Source organism: Vipera ursinii (genome assembly GCF_947247035.1).
Source record: "Vipera ursinii genome assembly, chromosome: 1".
NCBI classification, from domain to species: Eukaryota; Metazoa; Chordata; class Lepidosauria; order Squamata; family Viperidae; genus Vipera; species Vipera ursinii.
This window is the reverse complement of record NC_139512.1, coordinates 312,114,547-312,138,118: the sequence shown is the minus strand read 5'-3', so window position 1 is coordinate 312,138,118 and position 23,572 is coordinate 312,114,547. Positions and strand designations below refer to the sequence as shown.

The 23,572-nt window shown below is 37.0% G+C and overlaps 1 protein-coding gene across 3 annotated transcripts in view; it reads right to left on the bottom strand.

Moving 5' to 3' along the window:
• Nucleotides 1-23,572, bottom strand: part of UBR2 (ubiquitin protein ligase E3 component n-recognin 2) — a 78,285-nt gene that overhangs the window by 48,400 nt on the left and 6,313 nt on the right. For 2 of the 3 annotated variants that reach the window (XR_014490983.1, XM_083350700.1), the window contains exons 3-14: nt 20,145-20,223; nt 17,788-17,901; nt 15,425-15,555; nt 12,490-12,628; nt 8,816-8,878; nt 8,251-8,371; nt 7,353-7,460; nt 5,243-5,331; nt 4,024-4,122; nt 2,144-2,307; nt 1,957-2,056; nt 866-994 (exon numbers count right to left, since the gene is read on the bottom strand). Coding sequence is in view for 2 of the 3 variants with exons in the window: in XM_083350700.1 (XP_083206826.1) it covers nt 866-994; nt 1,957-2,056; nt 2,144-2,307; nt 4,024-4,122; nt 5,243-5,331; nt 7,353-7,460; nt 8,251-8,371; nt 8,816-8,878; nt 12,490-12,628; nt 15,425-15,555; nt 17,788-17,901; nt 20,145-20,223 (1,336 nt within the window). In the remaining variant the exon portion in view is untranslated. Of the gene's footprint in view, nt 1-865; nt 995-1,956; nt 2,057-2,143; nt 2,308-4,023; nt 4,123-4,194; nt 4,294-5,242; nt 5,332-7,352; nt 7,461-8,250; nt 8,372-8,815; nt 8,879-12,489; nt 12,629-15,424; nt 15,556-17,787; nt 17,902-20,144; nt 20,224-23,572 lie in introns of all 3 variants that reach the window. The other variant, XM_083350701.1, reaches the window with a different exon arrangement.

Here is a 23,572-nt window from a genome sequence, read left to right as displayed (position 1 = left end):
CGGAGAACACCAAAGACTCCTCATGTCAACCCTAAACTACAAATATTCTCCTTTATCAGACTTCTAGAGAGTAGAGAGGATGGCCTTGGCAGAGACAGCTTACTAGACTTCATTTTGCATCTAGTGATTATGAATTTTAGCTCTTTTCCTCACACAATGATCTCCTGCCATGTCTGAAGCTATCAAAATATTCTTTTTTCATTAAAAAAAATGCATCCAGCCATATTCACATTCAGGATATCATTTTAAGAGGTAGGCAAAAAAGTGAAAGAAAATATTTTTCAAACTGCCTCCCATTGTATCAGTTTGTTCGAATACAAAGATTTGTCTCAGCCACATATCTATTTCTAAATAATTTATCATTTGTTATTCACAGAATCACTACAATAGTATGAATTTCATTAAATCCGTTCTGTCCATCTCTGATTCAATGGATACATTTGTGCCTCTGTGCTAATGACAGACTTTTTTAACAGCCTAAGTTTTCAATAAGTAAAATAAGGGGGGGAATTCCCCTTTATTTTACTCCCTGTTCTAAAGAGCCTCTAAATTATCCAAAGAAAATTAGAGAGGGAGCACAAAACTGAAGCTACCAATATATAACTCACAGTATTTTTTGCATCAAATAATCAATCTCATATTAATGAACACCTCCTTTTCCTTTTATTCCTTCTGAAATAATCCTAGGCCAGACTTGAAGATTGTGTGTTAATTTATTTTACTCCAATGTTTTTTGCTTAAAAATCATGAGCATTTGAATTTCCATTTTAAATAACTGAAGCTTATTTATACAAACCACATGAAGAAATTTGAGGATTCTTTATTCCCCTCATTCAAATATATTTGAAATATTTTAACAACTTACATCTAAAGCACACCAATCTTGCATCATTGAGATAACATGTGTTAATTTCATCTGCAGTGTGAATGCAGCTTCCCACTCTGGTTCCATTTCAATATGCTGTCCTACTTGGCGGGTTATTGGATCCATACCCTTCAGACACAGATGAAAACAACCAAGAAATATTAACGCTCAAGATCTGGCAAGTCTTTGCCTAGTGATTGTCTATAGCACGGGTCGGCAACCCGTGGCTCCGGAGCCACATGCGGCTCTTTGAGCCGTCTCCTGCGGCTCCCAGCCACCCAGTGCACGCGCACCTGTTCGAACGGGCAGTGGTGTGCGCGCACCTCTCCAAATGGAGAGTGGCACCGCCCGTTTGGAGAGGTGCGCAGACACCTCTCCGAACGAGCGGAGGTACACGCGCACCTCCGCGCGAACAGGCAGCGGCGCCACTCTTTGGGAAAGCTGTCACGGCACGTTTGCAGAGCTGCCGAAGGCGGCAGCTCTGCAAACGGGCCGTCGCCGTCGCGCAACCGGGAACCGGTTCCATCACACATAAAAAAAATGGCAACCGTGTGCGTCCGCGCATGCGCAAGAAAAACCGTTTTGTGCATGCGCAAAATGTTTTTTGTGCATGCGTGTGCATGGACACACGCACGCGGCTCCCACTTTTTTTATGTGTGATGGAACCGGTTCCCAGTGGCTCTTTTCCTTTTTCAGGTTGCCGACCCCTGGTCTATAGCCAAAATACAAAAAGGGCTTCCTGTAGTTTGATCATCCTAATTTCATTTGTGGTAGAGGAACTAGACAAACTTGCAATGCTGAAAATTATATCCATTACAATTCTGGCTCACCACCCCATTGCTATTAGCACCTGACTTCTTGAGGAACAATTCTTCACAAGAAAATCTTGATTAATAAAGAGGACTGCAGAGAAATTAGCTTTACTGAAACTGAGGTGACATTAATCATTCAGTAAAAGTGATTCTATCCCCAAGAACAGAGAAGCCTAACGTAAAAGGTATTGGAAATGTAACAACTATATGAAAAACAATTTTCACTATCTCATTTGTAATAATGCAGTTAATGCGGTACAATTTTTGTAAATTACTTACTTGCATACACCTCAGCAATTCCAAGAAGACATCAAAGCCATCTAGAAATTTTTGCCTCAGTTGATCTGACCACTCAACTGGCTTGCTTATCAACACATACCTATGTATAGCAGAAATAAATGTGCAGGCTGATTTTTGTATTTATATAAAAATATATTTGTGTGAGAAATAAAGTAAAAACACTTACTTTAAATCCAGAATTAGGCTTTGCACTCGTCGGAACTTGAATGCCTGTAGTGCAGTATACCGTTCAAACTGAAATCTCCCCTGTATATCTCTGTGTCGTAAGTGATCCATAAATGTTGAGATTATAGTAGTCAGGAGATTCTCTTCTACAATTAACATTCTTGCCTATAGCAAAAGTACATTTTAAAGTGTGCTTTAATCAGAAACTGCAGAAAATGAAGCAACAGCTTCCAATAATTATTTGTTCTTTTCAGCACTAAGTGGCAGATAGTTTCTGAATGGGAAACCAGCGGAATCATCATGTTCCAAGATAATTAAAGGAAGGATAGGATAAATTGTTAGAAATACATGCCTCTAAAATTTTTACTTTTAAGTAAATATACTATTATTCTGAAATTTTGCATCATAGTTAATATCATCTATTAAGAATGAACATCTGCTGGTAAGTGCTCTGATCTCATGAATAGTAATCACATTCATTTTTTATAATTGCTTAGAACATGAACATACAAATTTGCTGAAGCTATAAGGCACTGAAATTATCTCAGCAGCACACATTTTTACAATGTGTGCTATTGAGATAATTTAAGAGGATACCCATTTTTCTTATAGCATCCACCCGTATTTCTCCAAAATATGAATAGAATCATCAAGTTGCAAGGAAGCTTTCTATCACTGAGTTCTATCCCTAGTCAATGCAGGTAAAAAAATCAAAGTATCACAGACAGATGTTTAGCTTCCGCTTTCAAACATTCATCTCCCTAGATAAATGGTTTCACTGCTGAACAGTGTTTATATCACTAGAGCAGGCAAGCAGAATTTACTTCTATGCAACTTCAAATGACTACCTAGTTTCCCCAAAAATAAGACCCGATCTTTTTTTATTTATTTATTGGATTTATATACCACCCTTTCCCGAAGGACTTTTTTGCCTCCAAAAGAGGAACCAGGTCTTATTTTGGGGGCAGGGGGTGTCTTTTCCACTCACCTTGGCAGTCCTGCCCAGCTGGCCCCCTTCTTTTGCGGCCAAAGGAGCAGCTTCATTCTGAAGTTGTAATGGAGCTCTGGCCTGCATTCGCAGTCAAAGGCCTTTCTGGAAGGCCACTGCCACGGAGAACCAAGCTATGGATTCAATCCATAACTTGCTTCTCAACTGCAGGACCTTGCAGAACTGAGCATAGCTCGGGCATAGCTCGTTTCTCGGTTACAGTGGTCTTCCAGAAAGGCCTTTGACTATGAAATGCAGGCTTGGGGACACTGCAGAAGAAGTGGGCTGGCGAGGAGAGGTCTGGTTGCAAGGTAAGTGGTTGCGGAGCGGGTGGAGCATCTCCACACCCCCACCTAGCTTGATTTTTAGGTTTGTGCCTTGCCCCAAAACTAGGTCTTATTTTTGGGGTAGGGCTTTTATTAGGCCCTCCCCCCAAAATCAAACTGTAATATAAGACACGATATGCACTTCCTTCAATTCAAGGCTGTTCTTGGATTTGTATAGTACAGTGCTTCCCAAATGTTTTGGTCTTAGGACCAAAAGTTTAGTATGCTGTATGTATCTAGATGACCCATTTATTGGACTCATATTTTGAAGTTTAAAGATGATACCTTTTTCTGTGCAGCTGGCTATATGCCTAAGACAGGACTAGAATTCATAGCCTCTGGGTTCTAGTTTGGTGCCTTACCCACTACCACATACTGGCTCTCTTTTTTTCAAACAACAGATTATAATTACGTTACAGGCAGGCTCTGTATTCTTTAATCATGAAATTTTATAAGACTCAATCAATATTTAGGATTCCAAATATAATAATAATATATTAAATCTGTACTAGATTTAAGTGGCCTTCAGAGCAAACAGAGGGTTTCATTCAACATTGAAATACTTACAAGAGAAGGTACTGTGAAAATCTGCACCGAGAGGTCAGCAATTGAATACTCTCTGTCGTGGTCATCTTTCACATAATCATTTTGCAATCGCTCATAATTCTATTAAGAAGAAGGCAAAAAAGGCAAAAAGTGCCAACTATCAGTTTTTTAAAAAAATATAGCACTACTCACCAGAGTAGGTACAGTGAAGAGCTGAACAGAGAGAGCAGTCACCGACACTGGCCGCTCGTGATCATCCTCCATAAAATCTCTCTGCAACTGCCGATAATTCTAAACAACAAGGGGAAATTCACCTCTAATCTGCACTGATTGGATGTTTTCTCTAAGTTTCTTATTTGTGATGGAAAACTATGTCCTAAAACTGGCAACTGTTTATATCTCAAATTACTAAACTATGGATAAGGGGACAATAGGAAATTAAATACAAATACCAAATGTATCCATTGTTATAGGAAACATTTCTGGATTCAACCAATATTTAAAGTGAATTGGAGTTGTGCAATATATAGAAATCTTTTTTACAATATACACAACAGAATAAGAGTTAATGGAAAATTGAACATTATTACTTCAATTCAGTTCAAGGCCACTTAAATAACATGATATTTATTAGAAGTTGCATAATAACAATTCAACCAACTAGTGAAATGACACTTTTTTACCTTGAGTATCAAAAAATGCTTCATAAAATTTGAATCTTCATTTATTCTATTAAGTTAGGGGCATTTTATATCTTAGGAGGCAAGATATTCTAAAGAGAAAGATAGTCACTGAGAAGAACTAATGTTTACTTTATCTGTATGGTGATCCTTCAGAGACCGCAAGGGGTGATCTCAAACTAGATGAGAAAACTATTCTATACACATTTGGGGGTCAAATTATGTAGAGTACTTTGAATCTGCTCTAAAATCATATTTGTAATCATTGCAGTAATCACAACAGAAGTGTAACACTAATTAATTTGCTACCTCTAGTTAGTGGACTGGTTGCTGCATTTTGAACTTGTGTAAGGTTACACGTCATTGTTGCAACGGTCTCCTGATTCTAAAAGGCCCACAATTGGCTTTTGCCTGCTGCTACAGCAGGTGCCATCAGTCTTAAGGGACTCCCAAACCATGGACGATTTTCTATAGGGAGAGTGCAACTTCATCCAGAATCAAAGTTGTAACCAAGCCAGATCAGTAATATTATAAAGAATTTGTAACTGAAAATTACTCACTCTGGCAAACCGGAAAGCAAACAGTTTCTTGTATTTCAAATCCATAAGTAGGCTGCTCATGAATAACTGATGATACACACTTCTAGCTCCTGAGGGTAGAGTAGGGAATCATCAGGAATGTATATATTAGATGTTGACTTTCATGAGAATAGTCTATTAAAAAATAATACTAAATAACACTAAACACTTTTACCCTATGGAACTATTATGTAACAGATGGCCCCATAAAACAATGAATTAATGCATACTGGCAAAATGCTTATTAAAAAAAATAGGGGAAATAATGGAGAATCTTAAAATAGAAAAATGTTGGTAAACAGTAGTAGATAGTATGTTGACTATTGTGGAAAATGAATATTGGTCAAAATGGGTGAATATGGCTGTATATATGAGTATGTTTCTACCCATTTTGTAATATGCTACTAAGCAATGGAACAGCCTGCTTCCTGAAATTATGGGTGTTCCATCATTGGAAACTTTCAAGAAAAGAATGGTCAAATATTTGACAGGAAGGTATGAAGATTTCTACACTGAGCAAGGGGTTGGATGAGAAGACCTGCAAGATTCCTTCTAATCCTATGATTAATTTTGTGCGTCAGGAGAAGTATAAAAGATGACTGCAGTGGGAATGAGTTATGTAAGAACCTTGTGTAGCTAAAACAAGAAAAGGGTTATGACTGAATGACTGAATGAATGACTGACTGACTGAATGAATGAATCAACCAATCAATGAATGAATCAATGAATGGATATTAAATAATGATCACTATGAAGAAAGTTCAGTGAAGTGGTCTGGTCATATGGAGAAAAAAATTATTGAAAAATCTAAACAGTTATATGAAAGAAGAGTGGGTTGTAAGGAATTGTGCTTGTCAACATTAAAGGGTTTCTCAGAAAGAAAGAAGTTTAAAGAGCAAGAGGTAAAGTATATATGAATTAATTTCAGAACATGGTGGAATCAAGGATGTTGGGTAAGCACAGAAAGATATGGAAAGGTATGGTGAATCGTGTAAGTATAAAAGAATTTTAGATTTCCTTTTATCTCCCGCCTTATTTTTGTTTACTGAATTATTTCTTACTTTTTTCTGTGCTTTGTATAATGTTGCTTATCCAGATGATGAGTATATATTTAACAGAATAACAGAGTTGTAACGGACCTTGGAGGTCTTCTAGTCCAACCTCCTGAACAAATAAGAGAGCTGTGGTAGTGCAGTGTTAAAATGTAATATTGCATGGTAACTCTGCTGACTGCCAGCAGTTCGATCCTGACCGGCTCAAGGTTGACTCAGCCTTCCATCTTTCTGAGTTCAGTAAAATGAGGACCCAGATTGTTGGGGGCAATATGCGGACTCTGTAAACTGCTTAGAGAGGGCTGTAAAGCACTATGAAGTGGTATATAACTCTAAGTGCTACTGTTATTGCTATTCTATACCACTACAGACAAGTGGTTATCCAGTCTCTTCTTAAAAACCTCCAGTGATGAAGCATCCACAGCTTTTGAAGGAAAGATGTTCCACTGGTTAATTGTTCTCACTGTTAGGAAATTTCTTTTTAGTTCTATGTTGCTTCTCTCCTTAATTAGTTTCCATCCATTGTTTCTTGTCTTGCCTTCTGGTGGTTTGGAAAATAGGTTGACCCCTTCCTCTTTGTGGAACTTCTCAAATTCTGATATTTGAGGGGCTGCCACAATATTCACAACACATATTTACAAATTAATAAATATTTCAATATTTACAGATATTTAAATAATAAATATTTACAATAAATATGTACAAATTCTGAGGAGAAAAATGCTGTTTTATCAGAATGAACTTCAAACTGTACTCCCAAATCCTGGTCAGAAATTAATCAACCCTGTAAAGTTAGTTCTACTAATTATAAAGGGATTGCAGTATAACTTTGCATTTTTATTCACAACAGGTATTGAAATCACTTCTTAAGAGAATGCTTAAAAATAGTCTGATACTTGGCAAGTAGAAAAAAATACATATTCTTTGGTCATGCAGGAAAATGGCCAAAGAAGCAAGCAATGCATACCAGGCTACATAAAACGTATCAACACCTGGTGATATTAGATTTCTTTTTTTAAAAAAAAGAACAAATAATTCACCTTTCCAAAGTTTAGAATCAGAAAGCATCAATTTATCAACAAGGGAAGAATTTTCTCCTTCTGGTCCTTCTTGTAAACCAACTTGGCACAATATTCTACGAAGACCATCTAATTAAAAAGGAGAGAAGAGTCAAAAGGGGGCATTGGTCTGCCTCCATAATCAAATTTCTCATACATTTATTTCTGTTATACTTATGACATTTAATCACTAATATTCAGAACCTTAGCACTGTATTTACATTGCCTATTTAAATTAAAACTAGCTATATATAATAGTAATTGCACTTTTTAAAGTTCCTAAGAGTTTTAAAAAGCGTAGCACAAGTTCCCACCTCAAAAGAAGAAAATGGACCTTGCAACAGAATTTTCAAAGTGAAATACTGCTAAATTTGCTTTTAATTACATAGCTGAAACGGAGAGATCAGCTACCTTCCAATTGGTGTTGAACTATATTTGCTGTCATCCCTTACATGTCAAATAGCAAAAAAAGGACACAGTTTCTCCACACGTAATATAAACAAGAGAAGTCAAAATCAAGTTAACCTTTTCTATCTTGATTGGTATAAATGAGGCACAATTGTGCCTTTAACATTTTCCTTCCATGAGATGACTTTGAATACTGAATATTCAAGAAAGAATACCCTCCCACAATAAGATTTCAGTGCAAAATATTCTTGCAGCTTCCTTTAGAAAAGTAATATTAAGAAATCCAATTACATATTTCTTCCAATTTAAAGTATTCTGGCTCCTAGTTTTGAGTAAAAAAAAACCTGTAATTAATTAGAACATTTTGTTTATATTTACCCTTATCATTCAGTATATAGAAAATATTTTCTAGTTTTTCATTCATATACATTTTTCCTCAGATCTTTTTTTAAAGATATTTTAACTCCAGTACCTGAATATCCAATAATGTTACTCAGCCAAGTGAGAAGCTTCAGACCAAAGCTTTGATGGGCAACAATAGATGAACGCATAACTTGAACCTTCAATGGCCGAGTCTGGCGAGTAGTACTTCTCTTAAGATCAGAAAGAGAAGAAGGGTGTAAAAGTCAAATGTTTCATTAAAACAAATCCTTTTTGTGTAAGATGTAATCACTTATACATTAAAAAGGTTAAGGAAAATGTTATTTGCAATTTTTAATACAAGATGCCAACAATTTTAATTCAGTAATTGCTTTTGAATTATCTTACAAATTGATAAAATAGCATCATATTTCAATTTGAATTCTTATACCATTTTTTCCCAATATCCTTTGCAACAAAGGAGCAATCAAACATATTTCATTCCTGTTTGCCTGTGTAATCTTTGCCTTTCCAATATTGAATAATTATTTTCTTTATTTCTTTGCAACTTTAAAGCATGCATTTTGTTATAAGTACAGATAGGCTATAATTGTGAGATGGTATTGCTGAACCAGTAATTTACTATTAATTAAGGAAAGTTAAACAATGTAACTTACCACTATCACAGATTTGGCTTGGTCACAATACTGAAAATCTCCATAGCGAACTGATCTGCGCCCCTATTAAATAATCACATGGCAATTAGCAAGTAATTCACAGATAATTTAAACTTTATAATAGGGATTAGTTGACCTAAATTCAAAAGCTTTCTGTAAACTATCATTAAAGACCTCTTAATAGTTACACATCATTTCTCACAGAGTCTTCTATGCAACAGAAAGAAAAAGGTAATCCATTACTGTAGAGAGAAAAAGCTTCAGTGCCAACTATTTAATTCCATACCAATTACCACTTCTATATAGTATCTAAAAATGACATGACAAAACAGACTCTTAACAGAAAAACGACTGCATAATGCATTTTAATGGCACATTGAATAGTTTAAAAAATGGCTGTTAAATCCTTTGGATGCCATATAGTTCAAGACTGCAGTCAACTATATTGTCTATTCTTGAATTATATTATGTCTGCCAAATATCAACAATGACTTACATTTATTACAATATTAAATAATTATAGATTCGGAACATACACAAAAATGAAGGACTGCATATTCAGTAAGTTAACCTATGGAATTTTATTTTACAATAAGCATATACATGGCTATGCAAGTTGGTGGTAAAATTAAAACTGTGCACAAAAATAACAGAAATATATTTTTCCTACTATTTTTCATTCAAAATGAAGCTAAGCTTGTAAGCCGCCCTGAGTCTTCGGAGAAGGGTGGGATATAAATGGAATTAAAATAAATAAATAAATAAATAAATAAAATAAAATAAAATGATGAAAAAGGATTTGTTTTTGACATTTCTTTCAAAAGGAAAAATATGTCAAACAAATGCTCATAAATCTTTCAATTTATATTTATTAAGAATTTTCTTATCATACACAAAAGAAAAATTCAGAACAAAAAGTGTAAGAAAATTAAAAGTAAAAGGTTAAAGTTAAGAAATATATAAATCACTTCCAACCCTCTTTTCACCATCAATTACAATCTTATTGTCCCTCTTTCCTCTTAAATATTTCACAAATTCTCTCAATCTGTAAATGTTCATAACTCTTAAAGGAACACACCATAAGGACCACTGAATTTTTTCATAATGGGAAATATGGCAGGTAGGCTTCAAAGTGATGAAAATATGTGTATTTCTGTACACATATATAAATCCATATATGGTTGTCCTCTATTTACAACAATTGGGATCGGGACTTTCATTGCTAAGTGATCTGGTCATTTAATTCAGTTGTGTCTGATTTTATGACTTTTTTGCCACAGTTGTTAAGCAAATCACAATGGTCTTTAAGTGAATTGTGTCATCATTAAACAAATATGTCTTTCCCCATTGACTTTGCCTCTTAGAAGTTGGCTGGGAAGCTTGCAAATTGTGTTCATGTGACCCCAGGTCATTGTAACTGTTGTATAAATCCATGCCAGTTGCCAAGTGCCCAAATCAGATCACATGACTATGGGGATGCTGCAATGATGTAAGTGCAAAGACTGTCAGAAGTCATTGTTTTCATCACCATCATAACGTTGAACGCTTGCTAAACAAATAGTTGTAATTTGAAAATTACATACAGGGAGTGCAGAATTATTAGGCAAATGAGTATTTTGACCACATCATCCTCTTTATGCATGTTGTCTTACTCCAAGCTGTATAGGCTCGAAAGCCTACTACCAATTAAGCATATTAGGTGATGTGCATCTCTGTAATGAGAAGGGGTGTGGTCTAATGACATCAACACCCTGTATCAGGTGTGCGTAATTATTAGGCAACTTCCTTTCCTTTGGCAAAATGGGTCAAAAGAAGGACTTGACAGGCTCAGAAAAGTCAAAAATAGTGAGATATCTTGCAGAGGGATGCAGCACTCTTAAAATTGCAAAGCTTCTGAAGCGTGATCATCGAACAATCAAGCGTTTCATTCAAAATAGTCAACAGGGTCGCAAGAAGCGTGTGGAGAAACCAAGGCGCAAAATAACTGCCCATGAACTGAGAAAAGTCAAGCGTGCAGCTGCCAAGATGCCACTTGCCACCAGTTTGGCCATATTTCAGAGCTGCAACATCACTGGAGTGCCCAAAAGCACAAGGTGTGCAATACTCAGAGACATGGCCAAGGTAAGAAAGGCTGAAAGACGACCACCACTGAACAAGACACACAAGCTGAAACGTCAAGACTGGGCCAAGAAATATCTCAAGACTGATTTTTCTAAGGTTTTATGGACTGATGAAATGAGAGTGAGTCTTGATGGGCCAGATGGATGGGCCCGTGGCTGGATTGGTAAAGGGCAGAGAGCTCCAGTCCGACTCAGACGCCAGCAAGGTGGAGGTGGAGTACTGGTTTGGGCTGGTATCATCAAAGATGAGCTTGTGGGGCCTTTTCGGGTTGAGGATGGAGTCAAGCTCAACTCCCAGTCCTACTGCCAGTTTCTGGAAGACACCTTCTTCAAGCAGTGGTACAGGAAGAAGTCTGCATCCTTCAAGAAAAACATGATTTTCATGCAGGACAATGCTCCATCACACGCGTCCAAGTACTCCACAGCGTGGCTGGCAAGAAAGGGTATAAAAGAAGGAAATCTAATGACATGGCCTCCTTGTTCACCTGATCTGAACCCCATTGAGAACCTGTGGTCCATCATCAAATGTGAGATTTACAAGGAGGGAAAACAGTACACCTCTCTGAACAGTGTCTGGGAGGCTGTGGTTGCTGCTGCACGCAATGTTGATGGTGAACAGATCAAAACACTGACAGAATCCATGGATGGCAGGCTTTTGAGTGTCCTTGCAAAGAAAGGTGGCTATATTGGTCACTGATTTGTTTTTGTTATGTTTTTGAATGTCAGAAATGTATATTTGTGAATGTTGAGATGTTATATTGGTTTCACTGGTAAAAATAAATAATTGAAATGGGTATATATTTGTTTTTTGTTAAGTTGCCTAATAATTATGCACAGTAATAGTCACCTGCACACACAGATATCCCCCTAAAATAGCTATAACTAAAAACAAACTAAAAACTACTTCCAAAAATATTCAGCTTTGATATTAATGAGTTTTTTGGGTTCATTGAGAACATGGTTGTTGTTCAATAATAAAATTAATCTTCAAAAATACAACTTGCCTAATAATTCTGCACTCCCTGTACATTCCATAGCTTAAGCACAAATATAGAAGAAGAGAATGAATAAAACTATGGAATTCCCCAGGAACCACAAATACATGCCAATATAGATAGGGATTGATAAATTAAAATAGGGATTGACAAGTTAAAAGGATAGAATTTTTGGGTGATAGTATGATAGTAAAATGGGGGCTATAATAAATATATAAGCTACTTGTACCATATCAAATATTTGCTATGTATGCATAACTCACTTTAAATCATTTGATGTGCTTGATAAAGTATAAATTTAAGCAAGTGTCTTGGTATGCTGAAATAAAAAAGTGCTTTCCTAGAGTCACAATTATGACCACTTGCTGTACTGCAAAAAAATCTGAGACTGGGAAGGCATCCAGTACAAACTGCTCCAGGTTCTACAGTATACACTGTACAGCAGAAGAGACTGGGGGAGACTCTGTATTATTTAATTTAATCAATACCAAGGAACTTATAATATAAAGACTAATAAATTTCTAAGAAAAAAGTTAATAATCTTAAATAAATTACTTACATCTCTATCCACAGTTGTTGCAAACCCAATGGCCTCCTTCTGTGTACAATTCACTGCTTTTTGAAGTGTATAAATAACTTGCTCATATGTATGGACTTCATCATTAAAAAGCATGCAGTAATAAGTATCATTTTTCTTGCTGTAAAGACAGCATCACAAATATATTCAGCAATTTCAATCAGTTAAAGTATTTTTGGCATCATTTTTCCATTATTCATTGCAATTTCTGTACTGTATAGAAAGTATGCAGTAAGAACAAGTACAGCTTGTTAATTAAAGAAAACAACTAAAGTATTATTATTATTTTATTAATGTTGTTGCTGTTGTTGTTATTATTAGTATTATTATATAGTAATACTAATATAGTAATACCAAAACACTTATCTCATTACAAATTTTATTGGCTTTTTATCTGGACAAATCTCTTTGCTATTCACAACTTTCTGCATACGGTATCATTTACTGTTAGCTGTCTTTAATATTCAAACTGAGCAGAATAAAATTCTAACAAAAGTGAAAATATAGGTTTGAATACAGAGACTAAACTTTCCTACCAACAATAAAGAAGTGCTATTGTTTTCTTCATAGGCTTTTTTTAAAAAAAAAACTATTTAGGCTACACTATAGCCAAGGAAATTTAGATGGTCTCCCATCAAATTACTACCTAAGTCCAATTCTGACTGGTAAATAAAGCCAGCCTGATTCTGCTACATGCCGATAGTATAAAATATACCGTATATACTTGAGTATAAGCTGACTCGAGTATAAGCCGAGACCCCTAATTTTACCCCAAAAAAACTAGAAAAAGTTATTGACTCGAGTATAAGCCGAGTATAAGTATAAGCTTGGCCCCTTCTTAGCAACATATCTATATTCTGTGCCACGACGAGCTGCTCGTTGACTCTGGCAGCATCCCGGAGCTGGCTCGGCTGCGGTTCGCAGGGTCAGCTCATCAGGCTGCCAGACTTCCTGGCAGCACATCCCGCAGGGAAGGTCTGCTAGGGAGGCGGCAGTCAAGCGTCGTTTCCCTCCTTGTGCGTGTGTGTGTGTGTATGTGTGTGTGTGTGTGAGACCTGCGGGAACGGCTGGTAGAGGTGGCGGCAGTCCGGCGTTTCCCCCCCTCATGCATGCGTGCGTGTGTCAGACCCGCGGGAATGGCTGGTAAGGAAGCAGCGTCCCCCCCCCGTGTGTCGGGCCCATGGGGCTTGACACACAGAGAAACGCAAATGCCGGACTGCCGCCACCTTTACTAGCCATTCCTGCGGGTCTGACACACACACACACGCACGCACGAGGGGGAGAAAGAACGCTGGACTGCCGCCACCTCTGCCAGCCCTGCAAGCCTCTGCCGCCCCGGCATTGGTGATCGAGCTCTTCAGACCCAGCAGAGAATCTCCCGCAGGAGGAGGTCGCGGCTTTCTCTCTTGCTTCGGACTGCAAGGATTTAAACTCCAGGAACAAATCCCGATGGAAGTTTTTTTAAAAAAATACTCCTATGGGTCGGACAGGGGACCCAGGCTGAGGTCTAGGGGTAGTGGGGGGGGGGCTCGCGGACATAGATGGGCTCAAGTGGAAGCCAAGCAGCCCTCCCGAATCTGGGCTTCTGGACGGAGCGGCCGGTGGTGCGTTTCAAAAAGCAGAAAAGTTGGATTTTGAACATTTCAGCAGCGCATCTGCACCCGCTCCTTTTAGAAAGTACGAGGACCGGCAACTCCACTTCTCAGCTGATGCAGCGGGAGGCCCAGCCTCTCTTCAAACTCAGCGCCCGTGGCGGGGCTGGATCCGCCACCCAAAAGACTCTTGGGTGGCACTTCCACGATGCAGTCGAAGCGCTTCGCTCCGCACACGGAAGGAAAAAGTTCAGCCCTCCAGCCGCGACCCGTCCAGTGGGCGCTCCTGCTTTGCGGCTCTCGACGTCGCTGCCGGGAAGCCTCCGCAGTCGTGGAGGAGCGAAAGGCAGTGGCGGCACCTCCCCACGGCGGAGGTTCCCCGGCGTGTCCCTGCACCGGTCTCCCCTGCCGGCCGTGGGTCAAGCAGGCTACGCTTCCCCAGGCGCTGCAACGGCACCCGTCCTCCCCAGCAAGTCTTCACTACCTGGCCCCTGCAGAATCGCGGCGGCGCCCCCGGAGAAGCGGACCCCAAGGCTGCGGCCGATTTTTCCTTCTCCAGGCCTCTGCCGCCCAGAGCGTTGTTTCTCCCCCTCGTGCGTGTGTGTGTGTGTGTGTGTGTGTGTGTCAGACCCGCAGGAATGGCTAGTAAAGATGGTGGCAGTCCGGCATTTGCGTTTCTCTGTGTGTCAAGCCCCGTGGGCCCGACACACAGGAAGGGGGGGAATGCCGGAATGCCGCTTCCCTACCAGCCATTCCCGTGGGTCTGACACACACACGCACGCACGAGGGGGAGAAACAACACTGGACTGCCGCCACCTCTACCAGCTCTGCAAGGCTCTGCCGCTCCCTTCTCTCAGCAGCCTGGCCCGAACGAAGGGACAGTTCTTTTTTTTTGTTCACTGGAGTATAAGCCGAAGTGGATTTTTTTCAGCCCAAAAAGTGGGCTGAAAAATTCGGCTTATACTCAAGTATATACGGTAATTCTAAATTTGGCAAGACTCAGTTTAGGGACTCCTGGTAATTAGGAAGCAATAACAAAGTAAAGACATTGACATAATGCCCGGTCATGAAGACTGCCATCCATCCGCACTCTATCTGGAATTTGATTTGGTTTGTCTTTGTCTATGAAGCTGAATTTCTAATTCTGAGGTAAGTTCTTTGCAGTACTACTGCCTGAAGTGACTACATGAAGTTACTACAAATTCAAGTCACATTTTACAAACAATTCCTATATAATATATTTTCTTTTAGTATTTAAAAGAACAATCATAATAATGTTTTAGTAAAACTAGGAATCAAATGTTGGAATTTGGTCTCCTACTTACGCTGTTTCTAAACCTGGTGGCAACTCATTTTCTTTCTCCCATGTTAATATATCTACAGCATACTGAAAGACAACTGCAAAAATACCATACACTTTCGTTATCATATCTTCTGGCAAATGCACAAGAGGATCCTAAAATAAAAACAATGAAAATATTATTATACCAAGACATTTTCTTAGGTTTTTTCCTACCACAATATTCTACAGGAATGATCTTTTGGGATTTATTAATATATTGATTGTGAATACACCTAATTAATTTGAATATTTCATTTCATGATTTTCTTAATATTTATGTAACATTCACTATGCTTTCTTTGTTCCTCTTCTGTCTTTCAGAATCAAATTAGATAAAGGATTCAGATATATGTTAATAACAAGATTTAGATAATCAGATTAAAAAGTAGGGAAGATAAAGAAATTAAACACTACTATTACCTTAGGCAAAATAAAACAGCTCTGGTACTATTTTTATGATTCCTATTAATCAGTGTGTGCTTCTAGATGTTTGAGCTAAACTACCTGAAATTTTTGAAATTAAGGTAATTTTTTTCATGGGTAGACAGTATGAAAACATAGTGGTGACATGCTTTATAAGAATTTTGCAAATTTCCCCCCCCCCCCCGGTATTTCTCTAGCTTCCATTAATTGGATATTCTTTCCAAGGCAGAAGTATTATGGATCATTTCCACAAAAGGAGAATCTGCTGAAAGTAAAAATACAAAAAAAAACAAGAACTTCTGCTGAAGATTTAAAGTAAACTTAAACATCCCTGAAGGAGGAGGGACAGAATTGTGGTGGAGATTGGAGATTAGCAGATCTCCAGAAAATGGAGACAATGTGAGATTTCCCTTGTGAGTGGACTGAGAAATGGAAGTTTTTGTGGTTGATTCTTGAACTGAACACTGAGAGTTGAGAAATTTCAATCAAGCTCACAGCTGTAATGCAGCCCATAATGTTCACTAAGCCTCTTTTGTTAATCAGTTTTGGATATCTGTTTAATTGCTTTTCAGCCATTAGTAACCCTTGGATCAAGAGATTTTATAACACTAGGTGAGTTTACTTCAATCCTTAGTGAAAGAAGTTTTAAATACAAATTTAAGGACTTTAAAATGTTTTTTTTTTAGAATAAACAGCAAAAAACTACAAATGGACTAAAGGTCAAGATGGATATAAGGTTTTGAAATTAATTATAAGAATCCTTCCTGTGGGAAAATGCTATTGTTTTGAATTCTTAAACAAAACATATCAGGACAAGACTTGGAAAGTTGGATACTAGAGGAAACCAGAAGGAAATAAAGGTTGGTTATTTATACTTTTCGATTAAATAAGAAGTGTGGTTAATTTTAATCTATTAACACAGAATGGACCAAAATACTTTGGCACTGGATAGTGAAGGATATTTGTGAACCATAGCCTCAATATTAAGAGTAAATCTTAACTTTTAGAGTATCTGCCATAATACAGATAAGACTGTTTTTAAAAGATGCTATAGAAGAAGAACAAGTTATACCGGGTTAGGGTTAGGATGAGACTGAGCCATAATTTGAAAGTGAATTTAAAAATGACAGCCTACAAGGATGATATGGAAAAAGATTAAACACTGGATATATAAATTAAACTGTTTGATATATTAATAATTAAAAGAAATATACAAATGTCAGATCAAAAGAGTGGCCCAGATAGCATTCCTATATTGGATTTACAAAGGAAACTTGTTAAAATTTTGAAGGATCAGCTAAAAAAAAAGTAAAGTAATCAAGCTCTCATGAAATTATTTGAAGGGATTAAGGATATAGATTGTTAAAAGGAAGGGATGTGACATGCCTTTATTTGATCAAGTTTAAAATAGGTATGTTATCTCTGGTAACCATTACTGGATTTTTGCTGACATCAGAACTGAAATAAGCTTTTACTGATTTGTTTATAGATAAGAGATAGGATATGGGAAAAAGAGATCATATGTTATATTTTAAGAGAAGTGATAAACTACTAACATTGTTTATACTTGTGATAAAGGGGGAAGTCATTTCTTTGTATTTATCTTGGGCTATTTCTTTTACTCTACTTCTTATTTTTTTCTTATTTTATTTTTTATTTTCTGTACAATTTTTCCTTTTTTTCCTTTTTCAGTTTGTAAATCTTTTTTAACTGAAATGTTTAATAAAATTATTATTAAAAAGTCCCCTCAAAATTCAAATACAGAAATCTGCTGAATAAAATTATTTGTTCATACAAGATTAAGTAAAGAAATTCTATGCTGGATAAGCCTAGGTAGTATAGTCTAAAATTTTACTCTCTACCTTCTTCATTACACACAATATCTGTGTCACCTACTGTAATTTAGATGACACATCTTGTTACCTCGTTCTCCTCAGTTTCTGAAGTACTGTGTTCATGCTTCTGGCAGTAAAAACCTTCTTTCCAAGCTTCAGTGTCACCACAGTCACAGAAACCTCCTCCACCTGAAGTTGTCATCTAAAATATTATTTAAAATGGGCAAGAATGGGGAAAAAATGCTGGTCAAATGAAAACACAAATAAACACTGATGCAAAAGTTAATAACTACTTACAGTTCCTTAGCCCTAGCATTTCCTAGGGAAGAATTGCAAGTAACATAACCTACGTGTGACGTTTTAGAATTAAAGCTTAAATTTGTGGAGCAGAAATTAAACACTAACGTTAGGGGAAACAGGGGAAGGGGATCTTTCCTAGTTATTTTTTTTTCACATTACAGATTGTTCTTGACTTGACTTATGACCACAATTGGGACCATAATTTCGATTGCTAAGCAAGGCAGTTTTAAGTAAGTCCTGCCCAATTTTATTTCCTTTTTTTGCCAGGGTTGTGAAACAAATCACTGCAATTGTTAAATGAATCGTGTAACTGCTACATGATTCCCGGCTTCCTCTTTTGAGTTTGCTTGTCAGAAACCAGCTGGGAAGATGATGGGTGATCACATGACCAGGGATGCTGCAATGATTGTAAATACATGCCAGTTGCCAATGGCTTGAATTTTGATCACATGACCATGGAGATGCCACAAAGGTTGTAAGTCTGAGAACTGGTCATAAGTCACTTTTTTAGTGTCATTAAAACTTTGAATGGTCACTAAACAAATGGTTATAAGACAAGGACTACCCATATTTTATGTCATGTTGGTGAAACTTGAAAAGCTGTATAGATATATTATTAACGATGAATACTAACGGGGAAGTTAGCTTCTTTTTCAACAACAGCTGCACATCGATGCAACAATTTCACTGACTCCAAAATCACTTTCCTAGTTGATGGAAAATGGCTGCCTCGTCTTTGGGTTACAATTGCTACCAATTCCTGGCTATTGGCAAAAAAGCATTTATCTCAGTAACTATGGCAAGAACCTCATTCCACTATGCAAAGTAAATGTGGTGATAAAGACAACAATTTAAGTTCCAGGAAATTTTAAATTTTATTATTTATCCCAGAAGAAGACAACTCGGAATTTAAGACGACCCTACTCCAAAGGAAGAGTGGACTTATAAATAATCAACTGCTAAACATTGATACAACTCCTGTACAATGCCCAAGTTTCCAATTTTATCAACCATGGGTTTTCAATTTCTCCTCGAACCAATACTACAACTCCACCCCACCCAATGAAAGTGTGCATATGTTTCTCTATGTCGATGTGGTTATATGTGTATATGTACGGGTCTGTGTATTCATGTGTGTATGTATGTGTTAACATATTTTAATGTCTATGTACATGCTCTACACATGCCAGGAGTCAAATTCCAAACAAAGTCTGAGGCCCAAGGAAAGAAATGCATGTATATTAACTGAATTTCTAGTTATTAAAATTTTCTCTAAAATAAGGTATCCAATTTATAAAATTCCAATCTGCATATACCATGTATATACCAATGCTCTCATATAGACACATAAAATTACACATACATACAAAAATACCTCTCTACTTCTACAAATGCAACAAAAAATGAGGCTAGAATAGGGATGGAGACAACCTAAGAAGAAAGCTGACTACCCAAGGAAGGGAAAAGGAGGAGGAAATTTATTGTTGTTGTTATATTTTATTTGCTGAAATTATGAATTATGACACAATAGCTGGACAAATTATTTGGTGGTGAAAACTGTTTTAATCACACAGCACCACAAGATAAATGCCTCTCCTTGAAATGCAGAGGCAACAGTGTCCTCCTAAAAATTCTGCTCAGTTATTTAAGGAGCCTTCTCAGATCATCTGCACACAGATCCAGAAGACATTTTTTTGCCACAACTGACAGCAAAGCAAAACAGAAATGCTTGTAGAAATGTCTTCTGTATATGAGCATTATATACAGATGATCTCAGAAGGTCTTTGACAGATGTGCAGAATGTGAATCTGAAGTGCAAAAGGATTTTTCAGATCTGGCAGGAGCACCCTCATTATACCTGTCAGTTACTCTTTAAAGGAATGCCACCTTTCTCATGCCTTGCAAGTAGCAACAGCTTATTTAAAGAGCAACTTATGGTACAGTGAAGGTAGCCATGCGTGATCCTTGCACTCTTCAGACCCAAATACTACACACTTCCAGTGAGCCTTTTGGAAGTCACAAGTGTATTTAGGAGCAGTATTTTTTTGGTTTTACTGGTAATGCCTGGCAATGATTTGCACAGCCCTATAAAGCATAAACTCAAAGTAAAAAAAAATCACTAAAGTAATAAGCAAGCTTACTAACCCTATATCGATGCTCCCTGTGAACACTTCCCAGAAAGCATTCCATGCATAATACACAAGTTGAATCAACTGCACAATCTCTGATGGAGGAAAAAAGAAAAGGAAATGCACAAAAATACTTTAAATGCTCAAGAAAATTAATACAGTGGAAGTAATTTCAGGCCATTCTATATTCATGGAAATCCTGTTCATTAGCTAAGGGTAACAAATGGGAGTAAAGGAGAGAAAATGAGGAGAGGGGATTAGACATATGTATATATGCACAAATGATTTTTGTCCTTCAGGCATCCATTTCTAAGAATAAGCAGCAGTATTTTTAACTATTTATGTCATGAAATTATGAGAAAAAGCTGGTAACATCAGAAATAGACAATATTTTACCTAAAAACAAATAATTTTCTTAAAAGGCACAAAACATTATTACAGATTATGACTAAAGTTTCCATTGCTAAGCAAGATAATTGTTGTCAATTTTGCCCCATTTTACAACCTTTCTTCCCACAGTTATTAAGTGAATCATTGTGTTGTTACACATTAGTAATAAGGTTAAATGAATCTGGCTTCCTCACTGACTTTGCTTGTCAGAGGATCATAAAATGTGATCACATGACCCTGGGACACTGCAACTGTCATAAATATATGCCAGTTGTCAAGTGTTCAAATTTTGACCACGTGATGCGGCAATAGTTATAAGTGTGAAAAATGGTCATAAGTCACTTTTTTCAGGGCTGTTGTAACTTCAAATTGTCACTAAACAATTGGTCATAAGTCAAGGGCTACCTGTAATACTTTAAATAAGTTGTTTATTACAGGAAGAGTTTAAACTCTGTGAAACTGTGAAATGACATATACTCCAGGGGTGTCAAACTCAATTTCATTGAGCATTGCAGTTGCCCTCAGGGGGCCGGGTGGGTATGGCCTGGGTGGGCGTGGCCTGCTGGGTGGACATGGCTAGAGTGCGTATGGCCTACTGGGTGGGCATGGCCAGCTCTACATTGTTCGCATCAAGGGTGCCTATGGGGGCATGGGCAGGAGTGGGACAGATCTGAAGGTCTCTGGCAGAAGGAGGGTCTCTGGGCCAGGGCCAAGGCAGTGGGGGCCGTTCCCTCACTGTTTCCAGGATGGCTTCGCGGGCCACATGAAACCACTTCGTGGGCCGGATCTGCCCCCCCCCCGAGCCTTGTATTTGACATGTCTGATATACTCAATTACAAACATTTCTTGAATTGCAGTTTGGCCTGGATGTTATCTAAAACTCCTGAAATATCATTATATGAATGACTTTGACTTTTCCAAACCTATAGCAATTTCTTAAAACCATTAAAAAATATAACTATATCAAGGTGGCCATTAATGGTTACGAGTTTTAGAATAAGGTATTATTTCCTAAGATACTGAGTTAATGGAAGACTTATTTAATATTAAGACTATCTCCTACCAAATGATGCTAATCAAAAAAATAATCTTTTTTGTGTCTATTAGATTCCTTTAAAAATATTTTCAAAGAGTTGACTATGACCCCAATTATGCTAAAACTGCAATACAAATGAAGGTACATTTATCTATGTGGTATGAGTGTGTTAATCAATATCCCACTTTGGTTTGATATTCGCAAAATTGTTAATACAGGTAAGTCCCCGACTTATGATCATTCCTTTCGCAACTTTCAAACTCATGACAGCATTGAAAAAAATGACTTGCAACTGGTCCTCACACTTACAACTGTTGCAGCATCCTTGCAGTCAAGTGATTTGTGATCCAAGCACTTGGTAACCAGCTTGCATTTATCACAGCTGCAGAATCCTGCAGTCACTTGACTGTCATTTGCAACCTTCTCAGATGATTTCCCACAAGCAAAGTCAATGGGAAAGCTGGCAGGGAAAGACACAAGTTGTGGTCCCATGATGTCTCATTTAATGACTGCACAAATTAACAATGAATTTTCTAATCCCAATTGGTCATAAATCGAGGAATACCTATATTGAACAGTACAACAACCATGTGAATGTGCTTTTAAATTATATACCCCAAATTTGAAATTTATTACTATGTGAAAAATTATGGATGCATTCTACAATCATTAAATGGAAATAATTAACACAATTATTAAATGGAAAGATAAGATTATTCTGGACTCTTTTGGATAGCAGATATATGTATGCATTTAATTGATGCAATGGATAGACCTATACATTGTATATTCAAAGTTAAAAGATTCAGTCAAATATTATGCTGAATAATATGATTAGCGTGTAATATAATGGGGTCGTGGGTTTTTGCACATGATAAAAATATTAATTTTGTGTTTGTATAGAATTCTGACATATTGACTTAATAATTAAATGTAAGTGTAAATTTACAAGCTTTCTAAGGAAATCACACTGTAACCTTTTCCTATAAGCGTAATTAAATGCCATTATGGAAATTCCCAGAAAAGATCAAATAGGAGTCAACTGCTACAATGCAACAAGTGGAGATAGTTAACACTTATGCATCTTTCTAAAATGACAATTCAATCCAATACAAAACTTCTGAATGGAATTCTATATTTATCATGGGTTATGCAAACAGACTTCACTTCTTCATAACTGCTTGAAAAATGAGTTTCATCTTCTAATCTAAATCAATGTACCTCAGAAATAAAATAGAATTTAGGAATTAAGATAATTAAGAAAATATTTGGAAAAAAATGTCAACCAAAACTTACTAGGAAGAAACAAAAAAGCATTATTGCTACATTTAAAAGTAGATTGAGCTCTAACCCTAAGAAATGGATGGATATAAATCTAGTTCCTAAACATTCACAAAAGATCCCTCTCAAAGAGAAAATTTATTGTATTTTGCCAAATTACAGGCCATTTCTATTCTAAGATCATGTGTTGGCATCCAGAGATTTTTTCATTTTCTATCCAAGTAGAAAAGTATGTCACTTTCTACTTTTTTGTAACCTCTTTGGAGAACTGAAAACTTTTCAGGTTTTATTACAGTAATGGCTTCCAACTCCATGGTAGTAAAAAAATTTTAGCTTTCATTCTTTGTTAAGTATTGCTGTTTCTGCTTATTTCTCCTTAGAGCAGGGGTCTTCAAACTTGGCCCTTTTATGACTTGTGGACTTCAACTCCCAGAATTCCTCAGCCAGCATGCCTGGCTAAGGAGTTCTGGGAGTTGAAGTCCACAAGTCATAAAAGGGCCAAGTTTGAAGTCCCCTGCCTTAGAGCTATGAATCAAATATTTTAAAAACTGTAGTCTTTTTAAAAGTTATGATGGTCTTCCCACTCAGTCTCTTTTTCTTTTCTAACATCTAGATTTTCATATTTATCTACATTAACAATCAGCAGAAAATAAATTTCATGTTATATATAAAAATGCATGAAATGCATTTATAGCATCAAACTACTATAAATCCAGAAGTATAAAATTTTAAAATGA